At 31.1% G+C, this 12,326-nt stretch overlaps 1 protein-coding gene across 6 annotated transcripts in view; it reads right to left on the reverse strand.

Moving 5' to 3' along the window:
• Nucleotides 1-250: 250 nt before the first annotated feature.
• LOC139481062 (phosphonopyruvate decarboxylase-like) overlaps nucleotides 251-12,326 on the reverse strand; it is a 30,675-nt gene continuing 18,599 nt past the window's right edge. For 5 of the 6 annotated variants that reach the window (XM_071264130.1, XM_071264129.1, XM_071264128.1 and 2 more), the window contains 7 exons: nucleotides 11,934-12,093; nucleotides 9,056-9,111; nucleotides 8,275-8,384; nucleotides 7,535-7,645; nucleotides 5,807-5,912; nucleotides 5,215-5,415; nucleotides 1,611-3,129 (listed from right to left, as the gene is read on the reverse strand). In XM_071264130.1, the coding sequence (XP_071120231.1) occupies nucleotides 2,950-3,129; nucleotides 5,215-5,415; nucleotides 5,807-5,912; nucleotides 7,535-7,645; nucleotides 8,275-8,384; nucleotides 9,056-9,111; nucleotides 11,934-12,093 (924 nt within the window). In that variant the 3' untranslated portion in view covers nucleotides 1,611-2,949. Of the gene's footprint in view, nucleotides 3,130-5,214; nucleotides 5,416-5,806; nucleotides 5,913-7,534; nucleotides 7,646-8,274; nucleotides 8,385-9,055; nucleotides 9,112-11,933; nucleotides 12,094-12,326 lie in introns of all 6 variants that reach the window. The other variant, XM_071264127.1, reaches the window with a different exon arrangement.

The following is a 12,326-nucleotide window of genomic DNA, read 5'->3' on the forward strand; positions in this document are numbered from 1 at the left end:
AGTTGTAAATATTAACCTTTTTAACTAGCCACTGATTCAATTGTGTTCATTACAAGACAAGCATACATGTAACAAGATTGATTTTTTTCTTGAAGTTCGTTCTTAGCTATACTACTTTTGAATAAAAGACATTTTCTAAAAGTCTTTAGTTCATTATGAAAAAACCTGGCTACATAATTAAACATATGGCACATACTGATTTCTGTTCCGCACAACCTACACACAAACACAATCGAATTATATGTATATAAATGTTACCTCCATTTAATAACAATTCAAATGAATGTCACCACATTATTCCATTTCAGGAATCTCAAAAATGGCAAAACAATATGTCACTCCACTTTGGTAAAATCTCATGAGAATCAATTAAATCTGCCTCAACTACAAGTATGAACATTTATTACCAACTAATTCCCACAATGTTTACAGAAATTGTCAAACATATCACATCTATACCATAAATTTTTTTTTAAATATGCTATGAATTTAATTACCTTACAAGGAAGCAATCCTTTTGTTTTTACCTTTTTTTGAAGTGATGATGATATTAACAAAAGACATTCCCTGATTAAGAAAGGTGAATAAAACAATTGTCAAGATACAAATCTGTATACCAGGGTCAAACAAAATTTCTGTGCAAAGCGTCTTTTTTGCTGTCATATGCATTTTTCATTTGATCTTTATTTGTGATAATTTTTCATATCCTGCTTCTTGCTCAAGATAGAAAAATATTGCTAGCATCCAATGCTTTCAAATAACAAATGGCAATATTAATTATCAAGTTGCCATATTAATAAAAAGATATCACACTAAGATGTAAATGTATTACACACACTAACTTTCGCTCATTCTTGAACATTATACACACCCCCTTTTTTTAATTCTTGAGCATAATCATACTTTTTTTCAATTTTTGAGCACAATCATACTTTTTTTTAATTCTTGAGCATAATCAGTTAACTACAAAACAACATGGATTTCAGTTCTTTGGAAAATACAGTTAAAAAGAATTCTTCAAAAATATTTATTGCTAAAAAGCTTGTTTTGATGTTGTATTCCACAATATGTATATGTGTACAAATGTATATAAAATGTACATTTTACAACAAACAAAAAACCAATGAACAAATGTATATAATGAGGGATAATCAAAAATATTGAATTATGGTCAAAAACTTCATGGACAAGGTGAATAAAATCTTAACTTTTCGTCTACATTTATAAATGGTATACTTATGACCTTATTCAATTTGAGATGAAATGATATTTGCATGCATAAGTTGATATAATAAAACTGGAAGATAAAGTCATCTTTCAAAGGGAGAGTACTCTATACTAAGAAATTATTGCAAGGTTTTTATTAATGCGAATAATGGGACTGCATGGGTGAGCATGGCTATAATAAGAACTCCTATTCTGAAACATAGACCGGTATGCAGATTTGTTTGAAATTGCAATAATTAAACTCAAATTTTTGTCCCTTTTTAAAAATCAAAATAATAAGTAGATATGAATACAAGAAAATCAGTAGTTTAAATTCACTGTTAATCAATGAGACCTTTCTATCTAAAAGCTTCAAATATACAGCTTCACACCATTCATACAAGTTTGAACAAGAGATTACTTTTTATTTTTAGAGATTCTTAACAAAATTCAATGTAAATGATAGAGGATCCATGGTTGAAATCTGATAGAACATGATGAATAATAACAATAGAGATCAGCAAATATACAAAAGTATAAATAAAGAATACTTAATTCATTCATTATTAATATTAAAATATATGAATAGTAAAAAGAAAACCAAAACAGAAAAATGTTGTGCATAATGAATTTTGATTGCACTTTTAAATAAATGTTACACATTTTGACACTCAAAAAGGAATTTGTTGAAAATGAAACTAGGTTACAATTACATTATATATATTTTTTTAACAATTCAGAAACAGATATTTTATGGCATGTATGGAGAGCCCTATGAGACATTATTTTGTCAGTTTGTGAAGATACAGAGAAAGTTATGTCTTGATTAGGTTTCAGAGTTACAGACATGTAAAATTTCTATCAATATACACCACATTTGATAACTATCACATAAAATACTGGTGAGCACTGGTATATCTTATTTTCTAAATTTCAACATCTTGAAATACTTTGGACAATATTGAGCGATTAGGTTTTTCATTCAGCCTGACCAAGATAATTCTAATTAAAAGAAAAATTTAATGCTCCTCTTTATAATTTTAGTTTTATAGAGCTATCAAAGCTTTGATTGAGCACACATTGTAAATAATTAAAGCATTTTTATCCAAATATCATTATAAAAAATTACAATTCTTAAATAAAACAGCTGCTGTATATAACATTGATCAATAATCTTATAACTTTTACACTGATAAAAAACTTCCTGTAATATATTTTGATATTTCATGTTACATGTATTTTGTTTGACTTTTTTCTGGCCTTAAATATTATTTTTCATCAGAAATATCTACTTATTAAAAAAAATAATGTCAACTGCAAAAATTATATTTATAAGTACAAATGTATACGAACAAAAAACTTAAAACATTCAGATTGTTGTAAAAATTGTAACAATACAAAATTAAGTTGAATTGAGCAATGACTTGGGGCAGCAGAATGATTACTTTAGCATTGAAATCAATCTTAGACAAGCAGCATTAAAAAAAAACTTATGTATCATTGGTGGTCTAATCTAAAATTGAAACATTTAAAGCTATATGATTACCCAATGTAAAATGACAAAAAAATACTGTTTACCTCCTGTTCTAAACCCAGAACAAAATGATAATATTATATGAATACAATAAAAAGAATCATAAAACACATCTAAAAAAAAGAATACCCCCTCTTTGATAATTTAATCCCTTTAAATTGCAAATTCATATAAAATACTAAGAAAAGTGTTTTGAAAGAACTTATTGTTTATCCTATAGCTAAGAAGTGCATAAAATCTTCTTTATTTTGTAATGGAGTCCTAGTAGGTCTGCCTAATTGTTTTCTATGTCCTTTCTCAGCTTTAATCTCTAACAGTACAGGTCCATCCATTGATCTCATTGCTGCTATAGCAGTTTTTATCTCTTCTTCTGTTGTGGCTGAAAAGGCCTGAAATAGATGAAACATTTAATTCTGTTTATTAATAAATATTACTATCACAGTTGGTAAATGTTGTTTTTCTTAAACTTTCATTATTTGTTACACTGTAAATTCTGAAATTAATGCAAGGTTTTTATTATTGCGAAAAAATGCGACAGAGTTGTAAATGCAATAATTTAAACTCGGATTTTGAAATAATTTATATGAATTAATCAGTATTTTTCACAAAATCGTAAAAATTAAAATTGCATCTAAGTCTAAAATGACAAAATTGCAATAACAAATGCACACAATAATTTCTAAATTTACAGTAACAAGAGTGCACACACTGAAATGTCTCACCTTCTTTACTAATCACTGATATTATGTTGATAGTCCTAAGTATAAAGCTTTATTACAACTGTCACATAAACTTAACATTAACCAAGATAGCTAAACAAAGACCAATGAACCATGAAAATGAGGTCAAGATCAGATGAACCATGCCAGGCAGACATGTACAGCTAACAAAGCTTCCATACAACAAATATAGTTGACCTACTACTTATAGTTTAAGAAAAATAGACCAAAACACAAAAACTTAACATTGTGCAATGAACCGTGCAATTGAGGTCATGGTCAAATAAAACCTGCGGGACTGACATAAAGATCATAATATATTTCCATACACCAAATATAGTTGACCTTTGGCAAATATTAGATAAAAAGACCAAAACTTAAAACTTAACTTGACCACTGAACCATGAAAATAGGGTCAACGTCAGATGACATCTGCCCGCTAGACATGTACACCTTACAATCATTCCATACAACAAATTTAGTAGACCTATTGCATAAAGTATGAGAAAAACAGACCAAAACACAAAAAATTAACTATAACCACTGAACCATGAAAATGAGGTCAAGGTCAGATGACACCTGCCAGTTGGACATGTACACCTTCCAGTCCTTCCATACACCAAATATACTAGCCCTATTGCTTATAGTATCTGAGATATGGACATTGTGCAATGAACCGTGCAATTGAGGTCATGGTCAAATAAAACCTGCGGGACTGACATAAAGATCATAATATATTTCCATACACCAAATATAGTTGACCTTTGGCAAATATTAGATAAAAAGACCAAAACTTAAAACTTAACTTGACCACTGAACCATGAAAATGAGGTCAACGTCAGATGACATCTGCCCACCGTTGGTTTTCCCGTTTGAATGGTTTTACACTAGTAATTTTGGGGCCCTTTATAGCTTGTTGTTCGGTGTGAGCCAAGGCTCCGTGTTGAAGGCCGTACTTTAACCTATAATGGTTTACTTTTTAAATTGTTATTTGTATGGAGAGTTGTCTCATTGGCACTCACACCACATCTTCCTATATCTATTGACCACCAAAACTTAACCTTGTTCACTGATCCATGAAATGAGGTCGAGGTCAAGTGAAAACTGTCTGACGGGCATGAGGACCTTGCAAGGTACGCACATACCAAATACAGTTATCCTATTACTTATAATAAGAGAGAATTCAACATTACAAAAATTCTGAACTTTTTTTTCAAGTGGTCACTGAACCATGAAAATGAGGTCAAGGACATTGGACATCTGACTGACGGAAACTTCGTAACATGAGGCATCTATATACAAAGTATGAAGCATCCAGGTCTTTCACCTTCTAAAATATAAACCTTTTAAGAAGTTAGCTAACGCCGCCGCCGGATCACTATCCCTATGTTGAGCTTTCTGCAACAAAAGTTGCAGGCTCAACAATAATAGATTAACATTCCTCTAGAACAATCTAAAATTGATTTTTAGGAATGAGATACACCTTTTTACCTCAGTTCAATCGGCTTAAATAACTTCATTGAAAAATCTTTTTTCACGGTGATGTAATAACAATAACTTGTGAATTAGGAATTGTCCTTTTCAGTAACTGCATCAAATTAGGTATGGCATTTATCAACTCTGCATGAAGTTATTACAAATTCTATGCAAGACTCTTAGTTCTAAAACCTGAAAATTCAACTATCTGAAGTGAGTAAATTCAATCCAATAGACAGAGTGGCAGAATGAATGGACACATTATTAGCTATATCCTACCTGTTTATAACCACACCCTTCAGCAATTTTAACAAATGAGAATGTATCATGGTTCTTTGCATCTGATGGTTGTCCTCCTACTGAATCATGTGCTCCATTATTTATAATCACATGTTTTAGATTGGCTGGTCCATTCTGACCTATAGATGCCATAGATCCTAAATGCATAATGGCTGCTCCATCACCATCCAAGCAGAACACCTTTTTAAAATAAAATAATATGAATGTAATATGAAAAAGACTTCTTGAGATTGTGCACAGACAAAAACATGATTATTATTCAGAAAATTTAGTGTTATACATACTCAATAATGTTTCAAGTAGGTAAATGGAAAAAATAAAATATATTATTAATAACTCAAAAGGGAGATAATTTACTTAATCTCAGATCCTATAGCACAGTGTTGTATGGGTCTGCTGAATTTGTGAACGTATCTGAACGTATATTGTTCTGCCTAACAGAAGTTTCTTTGGTAGAGACAAATAACATTCATTCATTTTGACATCGCACATACACTAAATATATTTTGGTTTCTGAATATTAACTGTGATGTAAAACTATGCCTATGGAATTTATTTTTTATCCTTTTACCTGTCTTCTTGGTTTCTGTAGAGCTATTCCCAAGGCTATTGAAGAGGCATGACCCATAGAACCTACTGTCAGGAAATCTTTCTCATGACCCATGTCCTTGGTCACCCTGAAAAAAAACCAAGACAGAATCTTTATGAATATATGGAAACAGCTACCCAATGACATAAATAAACAGCTATTAAAAATACAAAATAATCAATTAATTGTTACTAAAAAATAGTCTTTTAAAAAAAGTAGCATGTGTTGCTATTGTCAAAATGGAGCATTTTCAATATTAAAGTTCTGTCCTGTCAAATAATAGAACATGAAAAAATGGAGCTATTTAAAGGCCGTTTTATTGTCTATGTAAATGAGTCATAAAAAAACTTGACAACCAGGACTCATTTTTTAACTCTTTAAAAAATAGATGCTTATTTTTGTATGTGGAGTAATAAATTTGCCTAATCTTGTAATGCTCTATTACAAATCTTTAAAAAAAATAAACCTACAGAAATTATCTTCAAACAAGCTTCAGCAGACTATAACAATATTAAAATTGCTGGAACACTATCTTAGAAAATCATTCTAGGCCCAGTGATCTGGAAGGTTTTTTTCCCTATGGGCCCAGGGCCCCTCAAAAATAAATTCAATGGGCCATTTTAAAAAAAATAATAGGCCATGTTGTGAAATGAGTGGGTCATTTGAATTGACTTCTGTTAAAAAATAAAGTATCAGTATATTTTGGCAAAGAGGTCACCAACGCTTGGTACTTACCTTTATGATTTTAAATAAAATCATGGAAATTGTTCCTGTGATGTTCATGACTATGTAATTTCAATTTCAATGAATATACAATAACTTCTTCCAACCCGAACATTATTTAAGTTAACCTTTATTTACAAAGTTTAAACTGGTACTGTTGCCTTGTTCATGTTCATGGTTTTTTTTTGTACATTAAATTTGGGTCTTCATCGATACCATACTTATTCCAGACGTTCCGTATCAGAGGACATTTCAGGCATTTCCTCTGCACTTCTTGTATCATTATAACTTCATCACGGCGGCAAGAATAACAGTATAGAGTACCATTAATTCATAGAACAAAACAACAAATCGCTGAAGTCATGTTTACAAAATGTCAAAACGAGCCAAAGACCAAAAATGACAAGGACAGTTAAGCGTCTTTTATGGAGACAAAAACTATATTCCTAAAAAGTCTTTGAGCAAGCTAAACTAAATGAGATTATTATTAGAGTTAAATCTCGTCTGTACTAGCCGAATTTCACATATTTTAAGTTGTTTATAAAAAAAAAAAATATATCATGAATGATGGTAAATTACGTTTTTCGGGTTATCAGTTAGATCGCATGGTTCTATTATCATAGGGAAACACTGGAGACATCCAAAAAAATATATAGGTGCTCCTATTATTGGAGGAACATAACTCATTTGTGTACACACACACATGGCGGCAGGGAACACGATCGGAAAGCCATTTGACGATATCTAAGCACCACGTGGGAGCTTATATTTGTCACTGTATGCACCATTTTTTGTCAATATGTGCTATTGGCGCAGGGCGCAGGTCCTTCCCGATCACTGTAGGCCAATTGGAAATGAATTTGCTATAGTGTTGATAATGTGGATTGAGAGAAAGACTCACATGTGTGAGTATCATACCCTCCCCACTGCTTCAGAACCGAAAAGCTAAACTTTACACATATATCATCCACAATATTTTTACTTTACCTGTATTCAAATAACTCTCTAGATGTCATACCAGTTGTGCTTATAACAACATCCTTATTTCCTAAACAATCTATTAGAACTTTTAATGCACCTTCTCTATTTAATGGAAATCTGAAATTAAAATAATAGACAAAATTAAAACTATACTGTACTCAATCCATCCCTATCCTTAAACAAATAAGCTTCATGCATTGCGTAGAAAACTGTAATAGGGAGTTTTAATCATAAAATAAGTTTTCAATATTTTAAAATAAAATTGAGAATGGAAATGGGGAATGTGTTAAAGAGTCAACAACTCAACCATAGAGCAGACAACAGCCGAAGGCCACCAATGGTCTTCAATGTAGCGCTCTTTTATTAACATCATTATGGCCTATGTTGTTTTCAATTTGCCTAGTTGTTTTCAAATAGATGTTTTTCATAACCTGGATGTCTTAGGCCTAAAGCTTTCAGAGAATATTTTTGATTTGATTGGTTGATTGTTGGTTGCTTTACATCCAGTGGCAAATATTTCATGCATGTTAAAGACGAGAACATGTTATCAATAAATAAAATAGGTACGTCTAGTAATAAAAGAGGCCATTCAAGATGATCGTCGGGGAAATTTGGACTGCAAAATATGGGTATAATGGATAGGGACAGAAATTTTGCCTTGCAACAGGCCACCTACGGATCCCTCAAAGAGTTGATGCAAGCTAACTTAATTATCCATGTGATTACTGTACAACCTATATACTCACTGTGGTTCTCCTGTCTTAGGAAGTTTGTATGGAGAAAATATTTGTCTCTTAACAAGTAAGGCATATGGTGCATTGGCACTCTTCATATAATGTTTGGCTGTCAGCAAAGCCTACAAAAAACACAAACCTTCAAATTATTCTGTATTGGAATAGATATATGCTGTTCACAATACTTAGTGTTTTTGGCAGTTTCCTGTTTTCAATAAAATTTTCTAAAATATTAATAACCTTATTTCACTATTCTATTATTTTTTTCTTTTTATCTCTTTTGATTAGAATTGTTTCTCCAACCCAAATACATATATCACAATGAAATAAGAATTTTGTGGATAAACAATAAGTATAACAAAAAGTATTTTATTGACATTCAGAAAAGGCCAGGTGAATAAATTAATGAATCTTTATTGAATTTATAACAACATAGCTTTAGCAAAATACAAGGTACATGTATATACATATATGACAAATATGACAGAATACAGAGGACAATTAAATAAATTAAATAATGCAGAGATAACTTATAACAACACATACGTGTGTGCAACATATTAACTTATAATTTTGTGAGTTGAGTTTACAAGCAGCTTTTAGATAATGACATAGTTTCGAAGTTAAGCTTCTTGAGGTGAAAATTTTAAACTGTATTTAGGCCAAGAACAAATAATTTAAACATGAATGTTCACCCTCCTATGCGGACTATCAATGCTAGCTAAAAAGTTGAGTCTACAGGAAACACAAAACCATGGACTTAATGCCTATTGAATGAAGATAATAAACAGACCTGTTCAGCTCCCTCCTGATAATCTGGTAAAGGCTGGAATGGTATACCTAGTGCAGCTGAAAAATAATTTAACATATGCTAGACTAATATCTTAATAGTGAAAGATGGAAAAATAAATAGTTGTGTAGATATTTCAGTGGTTAACTTATGAAGTTATTGTCTGAAAATGTTTTGTTATGAGTTTAAATACTATGATTATTTTTATTTTAACGTGCACAAGCATGTTTGCCATGTTTATTTTAAATGAGAGATGATCTTTAAGAAAACAACTCTGATGTTTACTACTAAATAAAATCTTATATTATGTATGTTCAAATAACTATTCTGCTGGCAATTAGTGGTTTGAAAAAATAAAATATCTACATTTTTTTCTAAAGAAAATCAAGACACAAACCACTGTAAAAAGATTAGCATAGTTTTTTTTTAGGAATAATATCTTTTCACATTGATTTTACACATCAGGTTCTTGTTATGTTTTCTTAGTGGATTATTCCATATTTTCCCACAAAATCATTGAAATTTGTCTTTTGCCATAATATTTATTAATCTAACCAAAAATATCAAAACAAACCTCATTCAAAACCTATATATTATTTATTATAATTGGAGTTTATTATGAACTTGTCATCTCACTCTATTGGGTAGTTAATTATCTTTGCACACCAGGGTTTCCGCTGGCGGTCGCCATTTTCGCAATTTGCGAAAAAATAATAATTGTGGCGATTAAAATTCATCATTGGCGAAAGAATTTGGCGAAAGAAATATATCAAACGATTTATTTTCAGCCATCTTGTTTATTTACTTTTTTTCGGGTTTCTCTGACTTTACCGATCAGACAATACTCGGAATTCACCTTGAACTCGTTAAGATTTTGACAGAAAATCAATAATCAGCTGATTGCATTCATAGATCATTCGTAGCTATCGACATCAAAGGACTAATTAATAAAGGTGTTGATTGTTATGATATAACAAAATGATATGATTAAATGGCTTCTGTCACATGTCACAAAAGGGAACTATTAACCACTTTGCGACGCACGTGTTTGAAGCAAAATTTTTACGCTGCCTCTCCTTCTTTTAATGATAGTCCAGAAAAGAAAATTGTTGTTATGACGAAAAATGTTCAAAAGCAAGAAAGGTCTCTGATTTAAAACTTTATTATTTAACTTTCATATAGATCATTGATTTGAGTGGGTACTCCAAAGTCGTTTCAGTGACACACGTGTTTCAAGCATAATTTTTATATATAGTTTTACTTATTTACGATGGTCTAGAAAAGAAAACTGTCGTTATGAAGAAATCTATTCAAAAAGTTTGGCATGAGAGTAACCCTTCAATGTAATGACTACACCTCACACGAGGGATCAATTCTTGCTTCGTTTTGTTGTAAAAACGACTTCTTATTTAAGGGGGGGGGGGGGCTGGAAAAAAGGAAAATTTTAAAAGAAAAATATATTGTGTTACTTGGCGAAAAAAATAATAAAGTGGCGAAAAATATATTGTTTTTGCGAAAGAGGTGGCGAAAAAAATAATTGACCCAGGGGAAACCCTGTTGCACACGGTCTATGACGTCACAGTTCACATTCCATTCTAAGCTTTATTGTTACGTCATTACTTCACACGATGTTGGTGCATGATATGTGTATGCAAGCAATACATGAACTTCTATTGTTTTTGGTCAGAATTGATGTTCAAATATCAAATGACTGTATTTTTGTGCACCTTAAGAAATCTAAGATTGATCCTTTCAGGTATGGTATTACTATTCCTTTGTTCAAAAACTCTACAGATATATGTCCTGTAGTTGTACTTCAAAAATACTATAGACTCAGAATGAGTATTTTTAGCAATTCTGAGTCCTTTTTTATTACTAATAAAGGTGATCCTTTGTCAAGAATTTTTTTCATTTCTCATGTAAAATGTACATTAGACAAATTAGGATTATACAGCGAAAAGTATAATGGCCATTTATTCAGAAGTGGTGCTGCAACTACTGCACACAAAGCATGACTGGAAGATCATCTTGTTCAAACTTTGGGACGATAATTCAGATTGTTATACCAAATATATTCATACCTCTTCAGATGTACTTAGACAAGCTCAAATTCAAATGACCTCTACTTAGAACAATTCAAATTTGTACTGACAGCAAGGAGTGGATTGATTTTTATCCTTCTCATTATTTCAACTTGGGGCTACAGCTGCAAGCATCTGTATTTGGCTATTTCGATAAAATATTTTTAGTCAATCTAAGAAAAATTGTCTCAATTCCAAGTTTCAAGATTTAGCTAGAGTTATCTCCCTTTGCATATGGAGATAGAACATTATACATTATTGGTTTTTAATTGCAGTTGTATAAGTCCCCAGTTGCCATATTGTAAAAAAAGTATATACTTTTAGATTCTTGAATAAATAATAGTTTAGTATTTAGTCTTTGTATATATTAGTATACTTCTCATCACACTTACAGTTTATTACAAACTACAGACATGTGTCCTTTAGAAATTGAGGTTTGGGTTTATGCTTATGAGACAGCAACTCGAGGTAAGAATTATCATTTCTGTGTTAAAGAGTGGTATGAGTAAACGACGAGACATTAATTTGGTATTAGATATAACCACTTAATAATAAATCAAGAACAAGTGAAGTCATGAATCAAATGTTACAAAAACTTGTCATGTGTAGATTTTTCACACACAGCAAAAGAGCAAATTTGTGTTAAATCAAAACATGCTGGCCATCTTAATTTACAAATAAGGATTACTAAATATCATTCATATATATCAGCTATTACAGACACTAGATTTGATTCAATAACAAATCAACAATAATACAGAAAGTCACTAAAAGATAATGTTATAGATTAGAATACATACCTAAAAGACCTGGAGTTGATTGTCCTTGTGTTGAATGCTGTGGCTCATCTCGTTTTCCTGGTTCTCCTCGCCAACCAATAAACAATAACATAGGTATACTGTATACAGACTGTGACGTCAGAGACATGATTGGATTAACTATGTTACCTAGTCCTGAGTTCTAAAATATATAATTACAAAAGTATATCATAAACAGAAAATATGAACAATTCAGTGGATCAAGCCCAGTTACTGTCAATGAAATGAAAACTTCGATTAAGGAATAACAGTACCATATTTAAAGACTTTCCAACGTCAATTTAGAATTTAACTGTAGAAAACACAATTAAACTGACAACACTGAATGAAGACAGAGACAGCAAATATTTAATGAAAAATGGTGTTACATGTCTC

This window comes from Mytilus edulis, chromosome 7 (genome assembly GCF_963676685.1).
Source record: "Mytilus edulis chromosome 7, xbMytEdul2.2, whole genome shotgun sequence".
In the NCBI taxonomy this organism is placed as follows: Eukaryota; Metazoa; Mollusca; class Bivalvia; order Mytilida; family Mytilidae; genus Mytilus; species Mytilus edulis.